This window comes from Manis pentadactyla, chromosome 6 (genome assembly GCF_030020395.1).
Source record: "Manis pentadactyla isolate mManPen7 chromosome 6, mManPen7.hap1, whole genome shotgun sequence".
Classification (NCBI taxonomy): Eukaryota; Metazoa; Chordata; class Mammalia; order Pholidota; family Manidae; genus Manis; species Manis pentadactyla.
The window spans coordinates 121892135-121917552 of record NC_080024.1 but is presented as its reverse complement, the minus strand read 5'-3'; the positions used below and the strand labels follow the sequence as shown (position 1 = coordinate 121917552).

At 42.9% G+C, this 25418-nt stretch overlaps 1 protein-coding gene across 7 annotated transcripts in view; it reads right to left on the bottom strand.

The window, feature by feature from the left end:
• LAMA3 (laminin subunit alpha 3) overlaps positions 1 to 25418 on the bottom strand; it is a 242243-nt gene that overhangs the window by 97953 nt on the left and 118872 nt on the right. For 5 of the 7 annotated variants that reach the window (XM_057504103.1, XM_057504102.1, XM_057504098.1 and 2 more), the window contains 12 exons: positions 23560 to 23702; positions 21343 to 21440; positions 20712 to 20865; positions 13004 to 13164; positions 10079 to 10187; positions 8265 to 8395; positions 7239 to 7383; positions 5457 to 5583; positions 5236 to 5375; positions 3742 to 3857; positions 2365 to 2576; positions 1218 to 1422 (listed from right to left, as the gene is read on the bottom strand). In XM_057504103.1, the coding sequence (XP_057360086.1) occupies positions 1218 to 1422; positions 2365 to 2576; positions 3742 to 3857; positions 5236 to 5375; positions 5457 to 5583; positions 7239 to 7383; positions 8265 to 8395; positions 10079 to 10187; positions 13004 to 13164; positions 20712 to 20865; positions 21343 to 21440; positions 23560 to 23702 (1741 nt within the window). The remainder of the gene's footprint in view (positions 1 to 1217; positions 1423 to 2364; positions 2577 to 3741; positions 3858 to 5235; positions 5376 to 5456; positions 5584 to 7238; positions 7384 to 8264; positions 8396 to 10078; positions 10188 to 13003; positions 13165 to 20711; positions 20866 to 21342; positions 21441 to 23559; positions 23703 to 25418) is intronic. The other 2 variants (XM_036905734.2, XM_036905736.2) reach the window with 1 other exon arrangement.

Genomic DNA, 25418 nt, shown 5'->3' with positions numbered 1-25418 from the left:
AGGAGAAGGCTGTGTGAGGACAGAGACGCACAAGGAGAGTCCACATGGTGATGGGGGCAGAGGTGGGGCCATGGGTCTAAGAGCCAAGCAGCTCCAAGGACTGCAGGCAACAGTAGGAGGCAAGAGAAAGGCACAGAACAGATTTTCTCTCAGAGTCTGTAGAAAGAGCAGGGAGCTATCGACACCTTGACTTCAGATGTTTAGCCTTTAGAACTGTTAGGGAATACATTTCTGTTGTTTTGAGCCACCAGTTTGTTGGTTACAGCAGTTGGTTACAGCAGCCAAAGGAAATGGGCACAGCTGCCCTGGAGCTGGTGTGGTGGATGCCAGTCACCAGCAGTAACAGCCCTCCCAGCTCTCACCCCAGATCACATGCGCAGATCCCGGACATCCATGTGCCTGGGCGCTGTGGGGGAGTGTAGCGGGGGTGGTGAACCTTACACTTCCTGCTGCGTGGTGCCATGTATACCAGCCTGACCTGTAGATGCTCTGGTTCAGCTTTCCTGCCACATAACCCTACCTAATTCTTTCCACCCTCTCCTTCTAGGAAACTGGACCCTGTCCTTCATCCCCTGCAGCCTTTCCCCAGTCCTGCTGTGACGAGCTGATCACCTGGAGTCATGTGACAGCAGCCTCTAGTTTCCAATGCAGAGCCCAACCCACATCTTTCTGAGCCAAGGTTTGCCACTCAGCTCCTACATCTGTGCATCAGACCGCTGAGTGGTCCCCTGAGGGCAGCCCCTCTCTGGTCAGGCTCCCAGGCATGCACCTGCCTCCTTCCCCACTCCCAAACAAGCCCCGTGGTGGAGGCCCCTTCTGCTTGCCCGGCGGAATCAGGGCTGCAGGCCTGAGGATTTCAGATTTCCTCCTGCACTATCCTTAACAAAACTGCCATCTGACCCTGGAAGGAAGGTTTTGGAGCCCAAACCTAAATACAAATAGATAGGTGCTCCCCACAGGTGGCACGGTAGAAGAAACTGGTAATTATGCACACATCACGGCACACACTGAGAATGAGCTGGGGCTGGTGGGCGAGGCAGCTGGGACCTACTTACTCCACACACCATCTCCCATTCTGGGTGGGGAGCTCACCCTGAGGTGATACAGGCAGTGCTTGGACCCGCGAGGAGTGGAAAATGGTGATGAGCGGTGTGGGTGAGGGGCTTTTTCCCTTCCCTTAAGGGGCCTGCCTGCCTGGTCAATCCACCTGAGCTCACCTGCACCGCCCGTGATCCCTGTTGCATTCTGGGGCAGCAGCCCCAACGGTGCCCCTCCTGGAACAGTTGCAGCCTTCGCAGCCGGCCAGTGGGTGGAAGCTGAAGGAATGGGCCTCACACACCTCACACTGGGGCCTGACCGTGCGGGGAGGGCAGAGGCACTGCCCTGTCATCTCCTCACAGAGGCGCCGGCCACAGTTGCACGCTGGCCAGGGGATAAAGAGACAGCATAAGGTTAGATGCCGCCTGGCCTCCAACAGGACTGTACTAACTACCAGGACTTCCAGAAGCTTCCAGGGTGTCTGGGAGAAATGTCTTGCTTTTCCTTCGCCATGGCACTACTAATCTCAAAGGCCCCTTTCTTGGTGCCAAGACCAGTGGTATCACAGGCTCATGGTGGATGCAGCATGTGAACCCTGAATGAGGAGCCACTGGACCTACAGGCAGCAAGACAGATACTCAAAGGAAGGCACCATGCTGCAGCCACATGCATTCTGATGTGAGGGCTCTGCCCTGCACAGGCTCTCCAAAGTAGCTGCACATCAGCCCCAAGCACTGAGCCCACGGTCGGGGCTCCACGCAGCAGGGTCCTCACTAGGCAAGGCTGGCGTCCATGTGGGGACGGCACCATACCTGCACTCTCACTGCCACCACATGGCCCAGGCTGACCTTTTCTCTTAGGCCACAGGACAGTTTTTAGATAAAGGTCCACTGGCTTCTTGTTTGGTGGGGAATGCACCCCTGGGACTGGCTCTCCTCCTCTGTCCACTGAGTTTTGGTTGGGCTGCACAAACTGAAGGGGCTTCCAGGAGAAGAGGATGGCACTGTCCAATGTTGATGCCCAAGGCTATTTACACTCACCTGCTCTGGCAAGTACATAGGTCACATAGAAAAGGAAACAAATACTTAATCTTCTAGAACCTAGCTACTCAGAGTGTGGACCACGGACTAATGACATGGGCATCACCTGAGTGGTCAAAAGAAAGGCACTCTCAGGCCCCGGCCTGGCCTTCTGTCTCAGAAGGTGCATTTTCACAAGATCCCCAGATGAGTCTCTGGCACAGTGAAGTTTGAGGGGCCCTGTCTAGATGAGCACCCTGCACCCCAAGGCCACAGACAGCCTTGGATGACCCAAACATGCACTTACGCTTGCAGTGTGGGAATCCATAGTAGCCCACTCGACAGCGGGTACACTGCCGCCCAATGACGCCAGGCCGGCACAGGCACTGCCCACCCTCTGGGCTGCAGTGATGGTCAGTAGCCCCAGTGGGGTGGCAGTCACAAGGCAGTGCACCCTCGTGGTAAAGGGCCACCAGGGACCTGGCAGAGTTCTTACAGAATCCGGAGGCTGTCTGGGGGCTGTGGAGATAAAAACAACTCATCGCGATGTCCTGGGAGGTGTGCCCAGGAACAGCCCCAACCTTCCCCTTCCCACCTCCTCCTCCAAGCAGTGTTTCGGGGGAGGGGCTCTGGCTCTGGCTCTGGGACCGAATGGGAGAACTCCGCACTGCACGGCTCACAGCGGGGACAGCCGCCCTTCCCCCACCCATCTACTCCAGAATAAGTCACCGGACTGGTGGTGGGAACTCTGGTGGCTGGAATGAAAGGGTAAAACTTCATCTACAGGATGAAGTGCATGGTAGGTGGATTTTATCTCAACAAAGCGGTTACCAGAAAAGTTATACCTATATGTGTAATAATACACCAGTAATAATGAGGAGGAGGAAGCAAATTACCAACACTTATTGAATGTTGTGTGCTAGAAGTTTTGCCTACATCCTACTTAAGCTCACAACCACCCAACCAATTAGGCACAAGCCCCATTTCACAAGGCAACTGAGGCTTCTAGAAGTTAAGCAACACTCCCAAGACCACAGAGCTATGGAGCGGCCAAATAGGCATTCAAGCCTGAACGTTTGACTTCACAGCCTTCGCTCTTAATATTTTCTATACAGGAAGCTTCTGCCTGCCAGGGCCCCCTGGGACTCCTGGGTTCCTTAGAAAACCTACAAAGGGGTGGGGTAGGTCTGCAGAAAATGGCAGGAGCCAATCCTCAGGGCAGCCCTAGGCTCTTGGCATTCAGCAACCCAAGGAAGGAGGACAAGGAGGTCCACCTCACACTCAGTCAGATGGCAAAGGAGAGTGGGATTCAAGGATGACGTGCTTCCCAGTGAAGGGCACCGTGCGGAGTATATTTTAGGAATCCGAGTTGGCCAACAGGGAGCAGCCAAAAGGAGGAGAAACTCCTAAGCAGCCTGGTGAATCTCAGCTTGGAGGATGAACCTCTGCTGAAATCAGAGTTGAGGATGGTAACCTTGCCCGGATGTGCACGAGGAAGTCTGCTGGAGGACGGTGTGTGCAGAGCAAGACATGTCCCTCCCTGGACCCAGGACTCCCTGCTGCTCCCTTGGGCACCAAAAGGAAGAAGCCAGACCCAAGGGCAGCCCCTCCCTGGGCTCTGCTCTGGTAGGGAATGTGGAAGGGCTCCGTGCATTCCAGGACCTTTCCACAAAGTGATACTTACTCAATATAAAAACTGTTTCCTCCACAGTTGGTGATAAATTCAAGTGACTTGTCCACTGATTTTCTGTGATGTATTTGGTAGTCATAATTCTCCGCAGGCATCACTAGAACACGGACCTAAAGGAAACCAGTCAGCATGTCTTCGGATTCCCAGCAAGGGGCACACATACAGCTGCTTGTTATACTTTCTTCACTCACTAAGATCAGGGCTCTTTATTGTTAGGCCCGAGACCAAAGGAAACAGGATTTATGAGAGACAAATCACAAGAACAGCCCTAAGCCAGTGTTCAAGGCTGCATCCATGTTCCAATGTAGGAAATAAAAATGGGTGCTGGGCAGACCCTTGGAGCACCTGCTCAGAGCAGTAGCAGCCTTGAGTGCTGAATGGGAGCAGCAGACCTCCGGGGTGAGCAGGGGCCTGTGAGGATGGCCAGGGCCCCATGTGATCCACGCCTAGGATGACCCCCAGTGCTGTGTTCGGCATTTTTAAAGGTGAGCAAACCAAAATGGCAGGACCAATGGCAGAAACTTATACCACAGCTTACCCCTCATCTTTGTATCATATCAGATACTCTCTCATGAATACCTGAACCCCAGTCTTTAACCGTTCTGTTCAGTTCTCTGGACCCGAGTAAATCAGACTATGCCAGCAACAAATGTTGTAGGAAATCTCAAACATTTTTGTCAACTTCTCCTTAACTTACAGCTTACAGAAAGTCTACTGGTCCCATGTTATTCAGTTCAATAAATAGTTGCCAAACACATGGGCCAGGTAGTATTCCAGGTGCAGGGGATACAAAATGAATAAAGTCAGGCCCCTGTCCCTAGGAAGACAACACCATCACAGGGAGAAGGAGGCATGAGTAAGGGATGAGGGCCACAGAGCAGGGACGGCCTCCTGGCTTGCAGACAGGCTTTACAGGAATCAGGGGAGCACGACCCCACCCGAGGTAATGAACAGGGTAGGGGACACCTAGGGATGTGTAGGTGACCTGCTAAGTTTGCAGGACTTGGGAGAACTCTGGCTATGGAGATACAGGCCCCCCACTGGGCCTGGAGCTCAGGAAAGGTCAGGGTGGGCTGAATTCACAGATGTGGGTGCCATTCCCTCAGAAGAGAGAAGAGAACCAACAGGCGCAGTTAGCATTACCCACAGAGAAGCTATAGACTGAGGGGGCTTGGCACTGAGCCCAAGAGAGGGTTCACTGTTTCAGAAAGAGCCCCAGCAGATGACCTGTTAGGAGCAGCTGATGGCGAGCCAGCTGCTTGCTTTTTGTGGTGTAGTTTCTCCTTCCTGTTCACTTCTTTATTATTCTTATTTCCCTGGATTTTGCCATGTGCTTTTTTTCTTTAAGGCAGCTATGAAAGTTAAACATTTTTCTTTAGACATAATTTCAATTCCTTGGAGGATTTATCATCATGAGCCAATAGATACAGAGAACAGCTGACCAAGGCAAACACGTGGAGAACGTGCTGAGGGGCAGGGAGAACGTACCAACACTAAGGACTTCCCTTCTGGAACCTTCACAGTCACAGCCACCTCGGGCGTTGAGGTTTCAAACTCAGCCTGATCTTCCGCGATCACTTGGTCTTGGCAGCCAAGTTCATGGGGGCAAAAAGAGGCACGGAAGACACCTGGGGGAGAAGAGAGAAGAGTTCCTGTCACCCATTGGATGAGAGAGGCACGCAGCTGTGGGCCTGCCCCGTGCAGCTCACCTGGCCACAGATGCCCTCCGTCCACAAACACCTGTGCCAGAAATGCTGGGTGCATTGGTTGATAAAAATGGACGATAGTGACATATCGGCCTAGGTGGGGCACAAGTCCTCTCAGGGTCACTTGGTTCTGGGTAGAAAAAAAGAGGAAGAAACTTCTCAAGCTGCAGAGCTATGAATAATTCAAATCTCAGGATATTTTGATGTTAAAAACCAGAACAACCTAGGTACTTACCTAAGTGAAGTAGAAAGTTATGTTCACATAATGCCTTCAACTTGAATGTACTTGCAGTCACAAACATTAGAAACAAACCAAATGACCTTCAACTGTAGAATGGCTAAACCAACCAGGGTTAAACCATAAAAGATGTTGAAGGGGGTGTAATTAGGTACAATCACTTTGGAAAACTGGCAGGTTTTTTTTTTTTAACCAAAATAGAACATACAACTGAGAACTGACTCCTAAGTACATTCCCCAATATAAGTATATAATACGTTTGCCAAAAGGCCACATAAGAATGTTCCCACCATTCAAGTACTACTTGTAATAACCATGTAACAAAGAGTCAGGCTCTGTTTTTGATATTTGACAGGTGACAGTGTTCACATGCCATTGCTCACCTTTTATCCTTTGCCCCACACCTGGACAAGTCAATAAGAAAGCCCAGGTGCTCATCCCTTGGTACAGATGGGAAGTTCCCAACACACACACTGGCCCATGGGAGAGGGAGCCTTCACCCTGCACTTCTCCCTGCTCCCCTCACCCCTTCTCCACCTCCATAAAACAGAGAGAGATGCCCCAACTTTTGTTCAAGCTTGACTGTGAGCCCTGCTCCCCCAGAAAGCCACACTATGTGAGTAATAAGTCTTTCCAAACTCTTAAAAAAATACAGTAACAACAGCAATAAAAGATTATCTTTTTCTTTCCAATAAGAACTGTGGCTTAGGGAGGGCAGGGAGGCTGCTAAAGGTCATACACTAATTTAATAGCAAAACCAGTACTAGAACTCCATTGTCATGATTTCAACTCATTTCCCCCTGCTATCCTAGGCTGCTCCTCCCACATGGGATCTTATTAAAACCTCTCTCTCAGATACTGTTAATTTCCTAACTCAATGCAATGTGAACTGACACAAGCTATCTCTAGAATTAAAGGACATAATAATACCATCAGAGCAAATGTTAAGTCCTGCAATTTTGTAGTTTATAGTGAAAAAATACATTCTCTTACTATATTTTCATCTTTGAGCTCCAGATGATTGATCAATAAATATTTATTAAAAATTTCCTGCCTGCAGGGCGCTGTGCAAGGGTAGTTAGGGATGCAAAAAAAAAAAATTGTTAGCCATGGCAGCTTTCTAAAAATTCTTATATTCCAACTTGGGAAGATAATTAATAAACTCAAAAATGTGAAATACCAGTAGCCCATGAAAATATGAGGAATCACAAAAACTGCCAAATTACTGTGTAGACAGACACACAGGAAGGAAAGAAAGCATCTGGATGGGGCAGTTAAAGGCAGGATTAATCAGATCCCTCATATCTGGAATGCTTCCCAGTGGAGAGTAGAGGTGTTCACACTTTAGAGGCATCTGAATCCCTGGGTTTGTTAAAACACAGATTCCTGGGCTGCACCTCCAGGGTTTCTGATTCAGTAGTTCTGGGGTGGGGCTTGCAAATGTGAATTTCTAACAAGTTCCCAGGCAATGTGTGTGGACGCTGCTGGTTGGGGCCACACTTGGAGAACTGCCGATTTAGAAACAACATGCTGGAGGGGAGCCCTACCTGTGGTGCCTTCAGGGTGAGTCCAGCAACCCCAGTGGCAGAAGGCAAAGGCTCCAGGGGCACGAGGGGGAAAGACCCATCTCTCGGGACATCCAAAATGAATGCTGTTCGAGGCGTTTCAGGGTCCAGGGAGACACAAGTGACGCTAGAAAGTAGAATATTAGAAAAATAACTCAAAATGGAAGAACTGTCTATTGGTGAAAGTACAGACTCTGAATAGAAGGCCGCGTGGGCATGAAGAGATGTAGTCTCAAGAGAACCACCGAACAGTGGGGATCTTCCCACAAAGATCTCATTGCAGCTGATCAGCCAAGTGTATTCCAGCTGCGTGCTCAGCACAATGAGCTAAAACAGCAAGAAAATTTTAATTTTGAAAGAAAATAAGATAGACACTGAAATTTCCCTTTCTAGAACTAAAATTGTTAAATGAAGTCAACGTAAGGCAACATTATTATTCACCTCTAAACATAAATGTTGACACAAAAGCTATTATTCAAGAACAAAGAGAACAAATAGGTATTTCTTACAGGCCACATTTCATGGCCCTGGTGGTTTCTATAGTCCTAACCATATGCACCAGATTTCATGACTGTGTCTATAAGTTGTTTTTGAAACATGAAACAACCCTCCCCAAACCCCAGTAACCATGAGTTAGCTAATTTTCATAACGTAATTGTGAGGTGGGTCATTATTTTTGTGGTTTTTTTAGATGAAGACCCTCAGACACAGAGATTAAAGGATTGGAACAAAGTGAGTCTCTGCAAAGGCTCAGGATAGAACTCAGGGTAACTGCGCTTGAGGGACAGGCTTAACCATTTCCCCTGTTGCTACTATGTCAGCTTCCTGACACTATGGAATTCTGGAGACTGCTGAGTTATATGATTTAGCTGGTTTTTTTAATCCATCACCAGCCATTAACACCTGGACCTATGGTCACTTCTGAAGTTCAGTATAAAGTCTCAGCCTTACAAGCATTACAGTATCACTCAGAGCAGACACAAGGGAGAAAAGAAGGAAACACATTACCTTTGATTAGCAAACCACCCATAACTGGCAATGCATTTGACTTGAGGTCTCAAATACTCAGTTGAGAATTCTTCAATGGGTATGATGCAAATTTGATGCTGTTGAGCCAATACAGTGCAAAAAGGTACATCCTGGTTACCAGTAAAACCAATGATATGATCAAACACTCTTTTTAAAAAAGCTGCTAAGTAAGGAATTTAACCAGAGAAATTATAATTGTTATTTTAAACTAGTAATAATTGCAGGACAGCACTTCCTATGGCATCATTATGTGCAACAAGTCCTATTTACTGTTTTACAGGATCACTGGCTAAATTGCTCTTGGGATAATTATATAAACAAACAGAATCACATGAAAGCTGGAAACCAACTCTTTGTCAGTGACTTTGGGGCCTGTTTTTTGTTTCCTGCCCTGGGCTGATACTGGCTCTTCAGACACTGTGGCAGGAAGATGGGGATGTGGTGGGTGGCCAGGAAGTCTGTTGTTCAGGGAGCGAGCTGCTCCTGCCACACTTCACCCTTCTTAATTGAGGATGACTTGAATCTCAGGCACATTTGGACTTTCTTGAAGGAACTGTTCCCAGAGTTTTGAGTCACACAACAAACTCAGTCATTGACTTATCAATACATTTCATTTTAAATCAAAACTGTATTATCAGCTTGATCACAAAGCTATTCAGTAACAATACTAAAAATTTTTATTGAATACCTACTATATGCCAGGCATCAAGACTAGGGGATCCTGTAAGAGGAATAAGACCCCTGCCCTCATGGAGCTTATATTCTAGCCATTCTTCACTCTGAATGCCATTTGACTATTTCAGAAAGGGCAAACTTATGCTCAAAAAGTGAAGATTCAGCCCCATTACAATCTCCAAAGATGGAGAAGTTAAGATTCACTTGGATTGTTACATTTAAAAAGAGAGTTGGAATTTTTAAAAGACAGTTTAAAATTATTATACAATTTATATGATATTTTCTTAAAACTCAATTCCATGTACTTCTTAAGGGAAAGCTCAACATATTTAATACTGTAAAGCACAAAATATTTAAAACCGATTAGAACAGGCTGCCTTGGCATCTCCCGGGGTGTGATACGTGCTTAATATCAGCAGCAACAGGAAGTGCTTCATGCTTACATAATCTTTTGTTCCCTGAGATACGTATTGTAAATCTGGCCATCCCTTCCTAGCCCAGATCCCTCTGCCCCTGTTTATCATCATTCTCAATATTTACATTACGCTATTAAAAAGGTGGACGTGAAGGGTATTTAATCTTCCAACCTTGGCATTTTAACTCTGAATAGTATATATCTAATTAACTGAATAATACTCTTTCTGAAGTAGAGTAACAACAGCCTTAGAAAAAAATACCAGGTGATTACAAACTTCAAAATTCTGAAGGAATTTGCCATGAAGCTAGTAGACATAATAAAAGAGTAAAATGGGAAAAAAAATGAGCAGTAACTAATAGTATTTCTATAAAGCAGCAATAGTAATAAAATAGGAAATACAATGACAAAAGAGATTTCATTCATAATAGTAATAATGAATAAAAACTAATGAAATAGGGTTCTGTGAGAGACATGTTCACATTTGATGATAAAACTTTACTGGGTATTATAAAAAAAGACTCAAACAGATGAGGCAAGACAGAGTTCTAGACGGGAAGGAGAAACATCATTCAACAGGCAACTCTTCGCAGGTTAAATTGACAGGTGTCAGGTAAAGCCAGCCAAAATTTTAACAAACTATACAATTACATAGATATCAATAAAATGTTTCTAAACTTCAAAGGGGAAAACAGAAGCGTACCAGAAGGAACTGGGCCGTATGTGCTTTGAGCTGAACGTCTGCCTCTGCCAACAGCTCATACACGGCGATGCGTCTCCTGCTGTCAGTCACCACGCTCCGGCAGAGGACGCTGCAAGGAGAAACAGAATTTCCTCATCCTGGTTACCTGCCTTATCTCCCGCACTCTGTGACTCCCTGTGGGGTGGCTGATTGCTCTTCAGTTTTTCCTGTTTATAATGGTAACCAACAGTGAGTTTTCCTGCATTGAGGAGTTTAGGATGGATGCAAGCCTGTAATCAACATGCAAAAAGAACCTTCCCACTGTGGCCCGAGCTGCAAACCAATATTCTTGGTGCCGCTGATGATAAAAGTTGCCCACTGGTCATGGCATCCCATGCCCTTTCAGTAATGTGGCCAGCCTTACGCCAGTCGTGAAAAACCCAGTTTGCTTTTAGAAGCTGTCTGTCCCTCATCCTTCCTTCCTTATTCTACCACTGGGGCCCCTTCCTGCCATCTCATCAGGTTCAGGGACATTTAAATGGTCACTGTTTGGGACCAAATAATCCACTTTAGTGGTAAAACCCATAACGGAAGTATTTTCTGAGGAATATTTCTGACTTCATAATTTGTAGCAACTTTTCTGTGTAAATCTAATTAGGAACCAGAGGCATACCAAAAAAATTGATCATCCCTGGGAAATATTTAAAATAATTTACGCAATGACTTTTTTGGTGAGGATTAAAATGAGATAATGTATAAAGAGCCACTTTGTGGCATATATTAGAAAAGTCAATAAACAATTATTTTCTTTTCCCTTTTGTGCATGTGTGTGTGAGTGTGAATGTGTCAATTAAAATACATTCTTTTTGGATTCAAGCATAATCCTGGGAGTTAAATATATTAAATTATTCATTTAAATTTAGTTTTATCCTTATCCCTTACTAAGTTCTTACTAAGAATAAACTAACAGTAATAACTGGATTGATTTAATCATTAATGATTAAATGATTAAATCTCCTCTTATGGAGGGTAGATCAGATTTATCACAGTACTGTTTTGAAAAGTGGTATTCCTACTAGCACTGCTACTTTTCTGTTGGGCTGTTGTTTTTTAAAACCATCATTAGAACTCACTTGAGAAATGGGGAAGGTTTAAACCTCTTTAGGAGAAGCTACAATGTTGAAAGGGTCTGTCATTTAAATAGGTTTGTATGGATCGAATCTTTCCCAGTTGCACCATATTTTTGCTGGCCTGTTCATTTCCACTTGTCCACATGGCAGCCAAAGTAGAAAAGGAGGAACTATGTTAGCCATGTGAAAAAAATACCATGGGAGGGGTTAAATACAATAAAAGTGATTCCTCTTCTAACACAATACCATCTTGGAATTCTAATGATGAGACTGGGAAAGGAGAACGTGGGTATCATGTCCAGAGCCAAATGGCCTGCAGAACATCATGCAGTGATCCCCACCAAAATGCCACTCAGACAAAGCTCATGCTCTCGGCTTATGGAGTCCTGGAAGGGGGTCCTTTCTTTCTGATTTGAAACTGCTCCTCTGCTTGGCATAGATTTTTTTCAGCTTCCTCTGAGATGATGCAGAGTCACCAGGGCCGTTTGGGTGTTTCTGCCTGTCTCCTTAGTGGTCTCCACGTTGTGGAGCAGGGACCTGGATGGTGGAAGGAGTCAGGAGACCTGTAAAGCAGAACTGAAGGGTGGACTGGGTATGGAGAAGGTGGTTGGGGTGTGGAGGAGTCCCGCCTCAGGCCCTGTGGTCAGCAGTCTCCAGGACTCAGGTGGCAAGGATCCCCACCCATCAGAAGTGTACATTCCAGGAGTTGTTGATGTCACTATAGATGAAACTAGTATTTTCCAATAATGACAGAACATTCTGGGGGAACTTTGGCCCATCTGGTGCTCTTATTAATAATCCAAATGCAATTATCTTCTTTGTTTTGCTCTTTTTTTTTATCATCACTCCAGAGAAAAGGGCAGATGAAATTCTTTTGAGAAAGATTTTTAAAAGAAGCCTTCACAGTTTCTTTTTAAGGGCTGCTGACAGGGTGGTGTTAATTCAATAACCATTTACTCAAGTTTCATACAAGTTTCCATCCTAAGCTACTAAAACTAACTCTTCTCATAAGTTCTTTTATTTGTAAAACAGGGAAAATGTCCAAGTACTTCAGGTCATCTTGGGTTAGAAAAAAAGCAACATGAAAGTGGAGGTAACAAAATGTCCCAGGCCTTGGCCAAGCTCTGGGATGGTCCACTGCTGGTCTTCACCTGCTGTCTCAAGAGAATCTCACCTCCAGTACCACTGGTTATACAGTTAATTTCAGGTGGGAACACCCCTTGCACTGAGTCTTTATATTTAATACATACTCTGAACATTCGCATAGATCCTGAAATACTATGCAAATAAAACAATTTTTAATAAATCCTTTTTTAGAGTTCTTGGAAATGACTAACTTCATCAGGTGAGTTTTAAAATCCTTTGTCAAATTATCTTTCACCTGATGATCATCAAGCATTAATTATCCCAGTTCTGAAGGGCATGTTGTGAAGGCAAGTGTGAGGGAGTCTGTTTCCCTGTGCCATGCACCCATGTACCCTCCAGTGTGTGAGACAGGGGCACTGAGTTCACTGCACCCTCTGAGGGGCAGAGAATAAAAGAAAAAGATCACGTTGCTACACATTAATCAGTCAGAATGGTAAGTAGAACACACAGCTTTTCAAGAAAATGCAACATTTTGAAGACGCTGCCCATTCAGAAGCCTCCTAATGCCCACACTGGGGTGATGCTGGATTAAACAACTAGTCACCTGCTTGTTTTCAAAACTGGCCTCCAAAAGGAAACAACTTTCCAATCCAGATAAAAACCAAAGTTCCCAAAGCTGACCTCTGGATTGCTCAGCTACGCAGTGATCCCCCAGGGCAGAACTGTTTACCTGTACTTGCAGCTGTAGATGTTCACCTGGCCCACCAGGGCAGACCCGGGACTTTGCACGTGCACATCAGCCACGGACAGCTGGTCTGCTTCCGTGGAATACTCGACCACGACCACATAGTGGCCGACCTGTGGGACACGCAGCCGCAGCAGCAGCTCCACCTGTCAGAGAGCCGAGCAGACAGATGTGAGATGTACTGGATGCACTCCATAGACAATAGTTGGGCTGAGCAGACACCTGGAAACAGTTCCATAGGTCATCAGAGTAAGGAATGTGGTTCTATAGGTAGGGATGCCAGATAAAACACAGGATGCTCCATTAAATCTGACATTCAGATAAACAACATGTTATTGATTGTCTGCAATTCAAATTTAATGGGGCACCAGGTATTTTTATTCTCTAAATCTGGCAACCCTACTTAGAGGCGGTTCTACTCCTTCTACCCATATATTTTTCTCAAGGCAAAAGACACTTCAAAACTTGAAGGAAAAAGGAGTTTCCAATGGAAGAGAAGAGGAATGGAAGTACTGAGGCTCTTTAAATGTTCTTTAATTTTAAAAAAACCTTTAAATTGTACGGATGCAAATAATGTACAGTGATACACACATCCCACTCTTGGGACTAATAATAGCTGGTTTTCTTAGTCTAAGCCATTTTCTATGTCTGAAAATGCACACACATATACTTCCCCCCACCCCCCATACTTTTTTTTTAAAGGAAAAACTGATCATAGTAGGCAAGCAGAGATGCTTCTGTACCATCACAGCATAGCTATATAGTTGCAACAGGGACCATATGGCCTGCAAAGCCAAAAATATTTGCTGTCTGGCCTTTTACAGAAAAAGTATGCCCATCTTTGACACTGCTTATTGGTTAGGATCTTGGAGTCTGGAATCACACTGCCTCCACTTGTGTGACCTTGAACAAGTTACTTAACATCTGTATGCTCCTGCTTAAAAATGAGGAAAACCAGAGAACCCAGCTCTTAAGATTATTATGAGGATTAAATGAATTAAAACATGAAGAATTCCTAGAACTGCATCTGGCATGTTTTAAGCACTATATAAACGTTGATGATTATAACTATGATTATTGCTCTGCCATGACTTGCTTTTTTTACTCAATAGTATTTCATTTTTCTATAGCAGGACATACAGATTTACTTCATTTTTCTAATGGCTGCCTACCATTCCATAGTATGAATGTAAAATAATTTATTTAACTAATCCCCTATGAATGGACATTTAGGTTATCTCTAATTTTCCCTCTAACTATAATGTTATATGATCATCCTTATGCTAGTATTTCTGTAAGATTCCTAGAAGTGGAATTGCTGGGTCTAAATGTACATGCATATTTAATGCTTGAGCCAGTATTAGAACTACATTTCTTAGCAGTTTAATCCACCTTAGCTGGTAAGCTCAGACCTAGCCTAGCTTTACCACACTTAATTAAAATCCTCCTTACCTTCAAGAAATTCACATTGATTATTCCTTTCCACAGCTCTGAACCGCACACTGTTATTTTCCACAGTGATTTTTCTGTTACTTTAAATAGTAGAAAGACTTCCCTCAGGGAAAAAATTTGAATTATCCACACCACTTCTCCATTCTGTTATAGAGTGAAATATGGCACTGCCACTGGGCTATGTGGAGAGGTTATTATTAGCATTTCTCCCTGGACATCTCCACACATGAGCTTGTCTGTCTTCACCACCACAAAACACACACAGGCCAATGATAAATTGAGTTTTCCCCCAGAAGTTCTTATTGGCTGCCAGTTGTATTATAGCACTGTATTATAAAGTTCTATTACTTTTTCCACTTTGAGTCCTGGATTGATTTTTGGGAGAACTATTGGAAGAGTTTTGAATATATTTGATAGTGAAAGTAGGTTGTGAGAAACTCACATAGAAGACATAAATGATGGTAAACAGAAAAACTTTACTCTTTGCTGTTATCAATTATTTATCTTAAAAAAGGGGAACTTCAGTTGAACCAGAGTCAACCCAGAAGGATTGTTCCTGTTTTATGGCATATAACTGCCCCTACCTAGTTATCAGTGTTTCAGGATAAAGACAAAAGGTGTGTGTATCAAATCTGTTGCTTACACAAAGCTAAGCTAATACATCTGCTGTCAAAATGAGGATTCAAAATGATTTGGTCAACATAATCTTATTAAATACCTACTCTATGCCAGTGGCATACTCTGTTATTAAACACCTACTCTATACACTGGCAAGATAATGGGCATACAATGGAAAGAAGAGACCCGGTCTCTGCCTTTGGATCAAATTATTGACAAATACAATGTGAAATTGCACATATGATAAATGCTCTGAAGTGGTGCTCAGAGGGTGCCCAAGCTAGTCAAGGAGTCTAAGAGAGAGGGGAAGACTTCCAAAGAAGCAATAATTTATCTGAGTGCTGGAGGACAAGGACCAGATCCAAGCCAAAATAGGAGGGAACAGCATTCAGGCAGAGGGAACAGCCTCCAATAGGAGGTTACCTTACAACATACAGTGCAATAGGGTAGCATATAAGGTTTAAGTCCAAGAGACTGAAGGCAAGCCATAGTGGGAAGGAACAGAGAGCAAGAGGAAGTATGATGAAATTGGGAAATAGGAGAGACAGCCTTAGAGGCCATAAAATATTTTTGTCTCTATCCTAAGACCAATAAGATGTTATTATAATGTTCCTATTATATATGTGTTAGGGTGGTATGAGAGGGTCATGAGAGATATAATGAGATATTTTTACCAAATGATGAGATATTTCTACCAAAATGAGTATGATGACTATAGTATGAGAACAGATTGGGAGATGTAATGGTCAAGAGCTGATGTGGGTGAGCTAATTAGGAGACTACTGCAGAGATCCATAAGAAAGATGATGATATTGGACAAGAAATATAGATGAAGAGAAGTGGAGATATTTAAGAAGATTTTAAAAAGTAGACAGGAATGGTTGTCACAAATGACCTGAAGAATTTTGGTTTATGCAAGTAAATGATTGGTGGTACCATTTATGCAGGGACACTAAAATGGAATTTCCGATACCCCTGAGACATCTAAGAGGTGATGTCACAAAGGAAGTTGGTTATGCTGCTCTGCCTATAAAACAACAGGTATGACCTGACACACCAATTTGGGAGCTATCTGTGCAGAGTTGGTATCTAACACAGCAGGCATGGAGGAGACAGCTCAGGGAGAGAATACAGAGTTATAAAACAAGGACTAAGACTGAGCCTTGACAAATCCTAAAGTTTAATGGCTAAACAGAGGAGGATGAGCCCGCAAATGATATTTTAAGGAAGCAGCCAAAGAGGTAGGAAGACATTTCAGACAACTTTTAAATTATGGAAAACAAGGTAAGAGAGTGTTTTAAAATGGAAGGAGCATTCAGCAAGTATTGAAACCTGTAAAAAGAAATACAAAAGATATGTTTGGGATTAAAAGTAAACAGATGATGGGACATAAGTAAAAGGAAATCATAAAATGGCACTGGGAAGTCATACTCCTGTTGTCTTTCAGATCTGGGCTGTTTTGGTCAGCAGTTCAACTGATGTGGAGTAAATAGAACCAAAGAGGCTCCATGTGAGACAGTGGCCAGATCTGGGCTCATTTTTTGAAGCCAAGGACGGTGGTTCCCTTGAATCATGAAAACCTTTTAAAAAGTTGCTGATAATCTGCTGCATTTATAAGGAGCTGTGGGATTTGGGAGTTAAAGGTCAAAGATGCAGTCTCAAGACCAAAAACTTATTTAAGCCACCCACACCAGGCTCAGTGTCTGATTCTGCATTCTCCCCACTAGCGCAACAATAGAAGTGGCACACTGTAATGCCTGCCTCTGAGGTAAGGTCCAGAAGACCAGTAAGATATTACAAAATGAGTAGGCTGAGATGTGTGTAGAGAAAAAAGGGAGAGGATAAAAACCTACCATCAAAATAAACCAATAAGCCTACAAACAAAATAAGCCTCCACAAAACATAAAGAAATCTATTGTTAAAGAAACAGGCAATAGTATCATCAATTGGAAGATGAGCTCACTTCAGATGAGATGAATTTTATGGTATAGTCTGACAAAGACTTTAAAATAAGTATACTGGTCCATAATCTGAAATATTAAAACTCTAAAAAGGACATCTTTTTTTGTAACATGTTTGGTGGCAAGACTTGAGTTAACCTAAATAATCATCACATGGTGGCAAAATCTGACCTGACTTGATGTAAGTCCATGTATACAGTCTTTATGTATCTCTTCGAAATAGAAATGAAAGTACAGTTGACCTTTGAGAAATATGGGGGGTAGGGGCACTGACCACCCACATAGTCAAAAATCTACATGTAACTTTCAACTCCCCCAAAACTTAACTACTAATAGCCTATTGTTGACCAGAGCCTTAGTGGTAACATAAACAATCAATTAATACATATCTTGTATGCTATAAATGTATTATAGATTATATTCTACAATAAAGCTAGAGAAAAATGTTTTTTCAAATTTTCGCAAAGCTCCAAAAAAATGTTCCAATATATTTATTGAAAAAAGTCCACATATCGGTGGACTCATGCAGTACAAACCCATGTGGCTCAAGGACCAACTGTATTTGAATTGAGATGAGATTTACAATCTATCTGAAAGTCTGGGGAAAAGGGTAAAAGTAAAATTTCTAGACAACAAAAAGTTGGAGTTGGTTTACAATGGGTAAATAAGCATTCAACTTTGTTGGGAAAATTTATTCTCAAGAACAAAATGCTAAAATGTTAAGGATAGCCACTAGAAGACCAGAGAACAATCTGTACCTATCAAGTAAGCAGGAAAATCAAGAAAGCTGTCTCAATCAAACAGAAATCAGGAAGTGAGTTTTTAAGGCAAATATAAAGCTAGTAAACAAAATAAATAAGATGGTGAAAATAAGTCCAATTATGTCAGTAACCACAATAAATACAAATGGATTAAGTCACATTGTAAAACAGAGATGATCAGATTGAGATATTAGAACATCTAGCTATGTATTTGTTTACAAGAGACAGATGTTTGCCTGGTATAGTCTGACTTAAAAAGATGGATGGATTCTCTTTCTCAAAGAGAATAAAGAAGGGAGATTAAGGTGGTAGTGAGTACTGGAGCCAAGAGGTAACAAAGAAATGGGACCACAACAGCCTTCATGGCATGTATCTGAGAAAAAGAGCTGAGTAAGCAAAGGAAGGAGAGGTAAACAGGCAAACACACAGAAAGAAGGGAGACCCCTGTGCCAGCCAGGGAGATCCCTTGAAGATCCTGAGACCTACTCAGGTCCTGTTCTTGGTTCCTGCCAGACTTCTCCACATCCCAGAAAAAAATACCCATTAACATAAATTAGATTTAATGGGTTGATCTTCCTTTCAGCCCAAAATCCTAACAAGAACACATAATAGCAATAATGGCTAACAATTACTGAGTTCTGGGCACCTTCACAAGAGCCCCTCATGGACTATCTTATTTACTAGTAGCTACTATTCTCATTTTATATACTAGTAAATTTAGTCTTGGGGAGATTTCACAGCTGTTTATTAAGGACCTAAAACATGAACCCAAAACCATCTGGAGGTTCACTCCAGACCTATCCCCTTAACCACCACACTACACATGGTTTTCCAAATGCAGGAAGAATTACTCTACACTGCTCCACATGGCTTTTGATGAGCAAAAGTTAGACATTATAATGAACCATATTTTGGCTTAATAGAGAAAAGACTTTCTAATAGGAAAACAGAATAGGCTCCTTCTATAAGAAAAGAGAACCTCTTCAACTTAAGTATTCAGCAGAGGCTAAATGAATATGAAACAAGGATACATACAAAGGATTCCTTTATAGGAAGGGAAATCACACGATTTCTAGGTCCTCTTCTAATGCCATCAGTCTGAATTTTAACACAGTGATTTATTATAGCACTGTCTGATAGAACTTTCTAGGATGGTGAAGATATTCTATAATCTGGGGGCCACAACATATGTGATTATTGAGCACTTTGGAACTGAGCTTGTGGAACTGAGGAACTGGATTTTTAGCTGTACTTAACTTTCATTGTTTTAAATTTATATAGCCACATGGCACTAGTGACTACTGCACAAGTCTGTAAGCATTTAGATAAAATAGTAAAAAGGACTGTTAATAAAACTGGGCCACCCAGGGCTTAGTTTTATGCATCATGCAAATACCGCCCTGCCCAAAAGCTCACTGCCATGGCGCTGGGCAAAATCAGGGGCAAGGACCCTGCTGACAAATCATTAGCATCACTTCCAGAGGCTGGCCTTTCTCAACCGCACTTCCTTGTTGTCTGGGGAACAGACACACAAACACATCTGTGTATATGTGTGTGCGTGTATGTGTGAGCCACGGTGCGTACACAACATGGGTTTCTAACAAGAGACAGAATAGAGTGGGAATATGATAATTTAGTTTTTCTCTATGCACATCTATATTGCTTTACTTGTTACAAGTATATACATATATATATTATTGGACTATAGTTGATATACATTATATATTGGTTTCAGATGTACAACATAGTGTTTTATAATTATATACATTACTAAATGCTCACTGTGGTAAATGTGGTTACCCTCCATTACTACACCAAGATATTACAATACTATTGGTTATATTCTCTATGCTGTACTTCCATTCCTGTGACTAGTTTATTTTATAATTTGAAGTTTGTACTTCTTTATCCCCTTCACCTACTTCACCCATTACCCACTCCCCACCATGGTAACCAACAGTCTGTTGTCAGTATTTATGGATCTCTTTCTTTTTTGTTTGTTTTGTTTTTTAAATTTCATATATAAGTGAAATGGTATGGTATAGTTTTAAAATAAAAAATCTAGTAAAATAAAATGAAGACTAAACTTAAGAAATACCCTTAAAAATCCTGTCATTGCTAACCTGGAAAAGTTAGGAATGTAGTTTATAAAAAGGAATACATCTAAATGTTCAGTGAGAAAAAATACCATGTATGCTTCCATTCCACAAATTTAATCCCCCATATGAACATTTTCCTCAAAGGTAAAAAACAGAGAATGCTGCAGAAAATAAGGAATGGAAATGTAATGGAGGAAGGTTTTTTCAAGGTCTGCATTTTGAGGTGTTGTATTCTGTGTTATTGTTGATATACAATACTTCTAACTCCAGTCTTACATTAGTATTATCTTAAATTGTTTTGAGGCTCGAAGAACTCCTGGAAGAAAACACCAAGACCTGTACTAGCCTGTCGTGAGGGAGGTGCCTTGGGGTGTAGCAGTTCCAGACTCTGAGCTCAAGGAATTCAGGTGTTACAAATTGTTTAGCCTAGGGGTGGACCAGTCAGTGAGCATTGTATCCTTTTAGGGCCAGCTGTGTAGTTTCTAGAGGCCTTTTACAGAGATCTGGCCTGGATCGGGTAGAACAGGATACCCCCTTATAAGTCCAGGGAATCAAAAGGAAGGGATTCTAGGGTTGCCTATATTCCCTGCCATGTCTAGAAAGTGCTCAAAGACTACCTTAGTACGGCTTGGTGTTCCCAGCCCCCACCTGAGTCAGAGAACGTGGTACACCTTTAATTAACACTGTTGAGAAATTCTCCCAGTCTCCCCTCAATTTGAGAAGCAACTGTGGCCAAGGGTTTTTAGCAGACACGGACGGGGAGGTAGTAATAGCTCTGACATTAAATAAAAGGCTGCCCCACCTCTCTCCCGCTGAGGTCCACCATGACTGGGTGTGCAGGGGTTGGCTGCCTCACTGCCAAAGGTCTTGGCTCCCCATCAAGCAGGAAGTGTCTGGCCTCGCAAGCCAGGGCACAGGGGAATTGGGTCACTGGCAAATGCTGGTAAAGCAAGCAACTTCAACAACAACAAAATACAACAGTTAAAACTGAGAATAAAACACAGCATCAAAGTGCATCCCCAAGGATTCTTATCCATCCCATTCCTTCATCATCCCTTCAACAACAAACCCTTACCCAGCGCCTACAACAGGAACTGCGAGGTGCATGAGAAATGGGAGAAGCAAAGGCCCACAAACCCAGTTCTACATTCAGCTCTCCCCCTCGCCAGACGCATGACCTCGAGGGTATTACTTGGACATAATCGGCATTTCTACATGCTAGTGAGGGGGAACCATTCTTAATTGCCAGGTACAGTGTGCAAAGTGCTTTGTGATTCTTATGTGAAATAGTCAACTGCCACAGAGAAAAATCACAATTAACTAATTATCCAGAGCATCTGGCTGCAGTTGTGACCCTGAGGCCCATCTCAAATCCTTGCACCAAGGGCTCCTAATTTAGAGGACCCTGATGGTGCACCGGTGCCCATACTAACTTCTCTTGAGGAGGTCCTGTGTCAGCACATGGCTCTGTCACAGGCATCTGCAGTGAGGATGCCTCATAGTAGTCCCTGGGGAGCAGCACCAGGTAGTCCTAGTAAATAAAGACCAAAAGAACAATCACTCATTTTGTTGCTGGCCCTACTTCAGTAATACAATAGCCAAAAATACTTACACCAAGTCAATATTAACCAAGTTAATTAGATTAAGGCCAGCTAATAATAACCAGGTGAGGCTCCCTAGTTACTCTCCCCTCACTGGCTGCTTGGTTTTGCCCTCTGACTCACCAGAACCTGCAAAGCAACTCATCACGGCTGCTTTAGGGAGAAGCAGCAGAGAGAAGCACCTCAGGGTGAACATTTTATATTCAGATCTTAGGGCAAGTTTATTGTCTCTCCTGGGTTGTTTATCAATTCAACTATCAGTTGATAAAAAGTTCCTCTGAAATACCTTCATCATATAGAACCCCAAATTGTAGATCATGTACTATGGCCTTTTATTCCCACACCAGAGCCACATTCTCCTGGCATGGTGTGAAATGTGATGTTTTAAGATCCTGGTGAATCATAGACTGAACCTGGCCTACTGCCTGTCCTAGGATATGAGGGGAAGAACATGTTCCACTGAGCGTGCCGAATGAAGCCCACGGCATAGATTCAGCTAAGCGGCTCTTCACGGAAGAGCTGAGCTCCGGGCTTCTGAGACATGGGTGATTTGACAGCCTGGCATCAGGGCCTCTCTGCAGAGGGGAGGAAGGATGAAATGTTTACCACAAAGGTGAAGGGACTCTTACATGGGCCATAAGGATTTTTTTCCCTTTTCAGAGTCCTTAACTTTCTATACCAAAGAAGAAAAGAACTGTATGGGACAGGAGGGAAGCAGCAGACAGTGGTCCAGGGGATGCAGTGGCCCACCACAGGGCTCTTACTCCCTAGGTAGGTTTTAACTTCATAATGATTATTGTTCAATTAGTCAGTTTCCTTAAGTGGGACCATGTCTCCCCATTACTTTATGGTCCCACAGAACCCATAATAGTAAAGGTGGATAACAGGTGTTCAATAAAGTATTTTTAGAGAAAGTGAGATCATAATATGGATGCAAACAAATGAGTTATTAGACAATTGCACTGATTACATGTCAAGAAGCATCTTCCAGGCCTATGTAGTAACTTTTATAATGAACTTCTTTCCATTAGGCAACCTCTGTAACCATTACTGGCACCAAGTAGATTTTCCTCTTCCTCATTCCTAGCATCTATGAAACAGGCTTCAACTTTTGTAAAAGAAAAAGCTTTCTATTAAGAAGTTGCAAGAAAAATAGGAACTAAATGAACAGCATAAACCTTCACTTTATCTTTGTAAGATCCCAAATTCGGAAAGGGCTTATATGGATAAGCACTGTCCTTACTACATGGAAAAAGCAACTAAGGCAAGCTTGGAGTTAAAATACTTGCCTAAATGATCTAACATAGTCAATCATAGGAGTTGTACCAAAAAGAAAAGTTTTGTTTTCTGCTCTGAGTGCATGAAACCAAGCTTTTGCCAAAGACTTTATCTGCAAAAGACCTTACAGCACATAAACTAAAATAGACACCAAAGAGGAGTATCTCAGATCACAGTCTTCATCCCTTCAACTTAGTTTCTCTGGCTATTCCACCAGCACTGGAGGACAGAGCCTTTTCCTTGATGAAGAGTTCTTTGTCCAGGCCTATCTGTTCGGTGAGCCTATTACCTACCTGTAAGATAAAAAAAGCAGAAGAGTATCCCAGACAAGCACTGGGCTCCTCCAGTCTCCCCCTTCCCTTTCCACCACCCAGAATATCACTGATACTAGAATCCTCTCTTCTTCTATCTTCTTCTGCCTAATTCTGACAGGGGCCAATTTTTTTAGATGCCCTCTGATTCACTACGAAAAATCTCAAAGAAGTTTTTGAAAGGCAGAGACATAGGCACATTAAGATTTTGCATTTATTCTGATAACTTTGAGGCATGATGATTTATAGTTTGGCAAATCTTTTTTGTCTGAGAGAAACTGGCTGGAAAAAATACAAACGATATTTTAAGTTGGTTCCTATGTCATTTGAGAGCATATTTCATCAGAGGTTCCCATAATCAACTGTGACTTGATACCTTCTGGTCAGCGTGGGTCACTGTGGATGGGGCCACCTCTGGGGGAAGAACACACAGAACTCTCCACTTACGACTGTCTCTTACCAAGAGGACTCCCTCCGCCTTAATACAAGCAATCCATGTCCCTGGTGCAATTGAAAATGAGTCTGCAAAACCATTTCTAGGAACAGTGACAAAAGTTGGCTTCTTATTTGGCAGGAAGATGATCTCTTTGCTTTGAGCAGCATCTATCAGAAATAAAAAGAACTGCTCAAGGCGTTTTTCTAGCAGTCAGTGTTATGATTTTATATACTCAGTTTGGGACATTCAGTTCATATCTGAAAAAGTTGAAGATGGTTACTGATCATATGTACTGATCAGATTTATTGATCTTTTTAAAAGTTGTATGTTGTATATACATATGTATAAATCAGACTAGGAAGATACTAATAAGATGTTAGCAGTGACAATCAATAGAGGGACTGTGAGTACTTTTTTAATTTGTTAAGTGATTAAGAATTTTAACACAGGTAAACTTAGAAACGTTCTTTGCACAGTGTGTTCAATATATTACATTAGATATTATGGTATTTTCTTTTTGTTTAGATGGGATTTCAAATGTTTAATTTCTATTGAAGAACATGTTCATTTGGATATATCAAAAGGTTTTGGCTGTTTGTTTTCAGGATGCAAAGTGTTTTCTTCTGCACTGAACAAATAGGGAACCTTCTATGAAAGGTTCAGAAACAAGCTGCTGCATCTGAGTCTGACTGAAACATTTTCTTCAGAAGAAATGTTTACTCCAAACCCTTGCAGTCACTCTACAAACATGTATGGGCCTGCTGTGTGTCAGGTCCCATCAGGTTCTGGGATGAGGCAGTGAACAGAGCCAGCATGCGCTTTGTCCCGATGATGGGACAGGGGAGGTGAAGGATTACAGAGCAGACAACAGGAGAACATGGTACAGCGGGGACAGTGGTATTTGGGAGAAAGCATAGGTTACTCTGGGAATACACACCAGGGCCCCTGACTCAGACATGGGGGCTTAGGACAGGTGGCCCAGAAGACAAGAAACTAACCACAGTGTAGTCCAACTGTCTGAGTTAATGGAGGGTGAATAACAGATGGAACCATCACCTAGGAGGCAGTAGGGTCTATTAGAAAGTGTTTGCCTACAGAGCCCAGCTGTGCACTTGGGCAATTTACTGAACCTCTCAGTCTGTCTCCTCTTCACCCTCTTCAGTTCACAGACTGCTTATCCTGTGAAGGTATGGGTACCAAAGTGCTCTGCACATGATCAGACAAGTCTGCTAGTTCCCCCTGTGATTAGTTAATCAATTACCAGCCTCACAGCACGGCTGACATAATTTGTGAGCATCATTTCTTCCTCCAAGTCTGACCTAAGCATGAATGCTGAACAAAGATGCTTAAATTTCAGTCTTAAATTAGATTCCCATTTTGTGTCCATGTGGGATTTCTAGTGCTTCCTGGAATGTGTGTCCAGGACTGGTAGGATCCCTAACTCCTTGCAGGACGGACTTGCAGGCCTCATCTCATCTCTGACTGTGTGGGTTGGTGGGATCGGCCCTCTGACTGCTTCTCCTCAGCCCTCAGGAATCCCTCACCCTAGAATGAGGTTTGCATGTCCCTCTCTGGACCTCTCTTGGGCTTCCTGCTTTACAGCATTCATCTTTAAAATTCCTACCCTCTTCCATTTCTCTGTCAATTATTTGGTTTTCCTGAAACAATGGGAGGACTTAGGGCAAGGTCTTTTGACAGCACAGAGGTGACACCGCCTTACCATGAGTGAGTTATAAATTATCTTTGTCCTGTGGTGACATCTTAACCCACGGGGTTCAGCCAAGGTACACAGATTGTTGGATCAATTTCTTAAAATGAGATTTTATAACATAATTTAAATCTTAAGCTTAGTTTAGACACTGAAAAGTTCAGACACTGCAAAT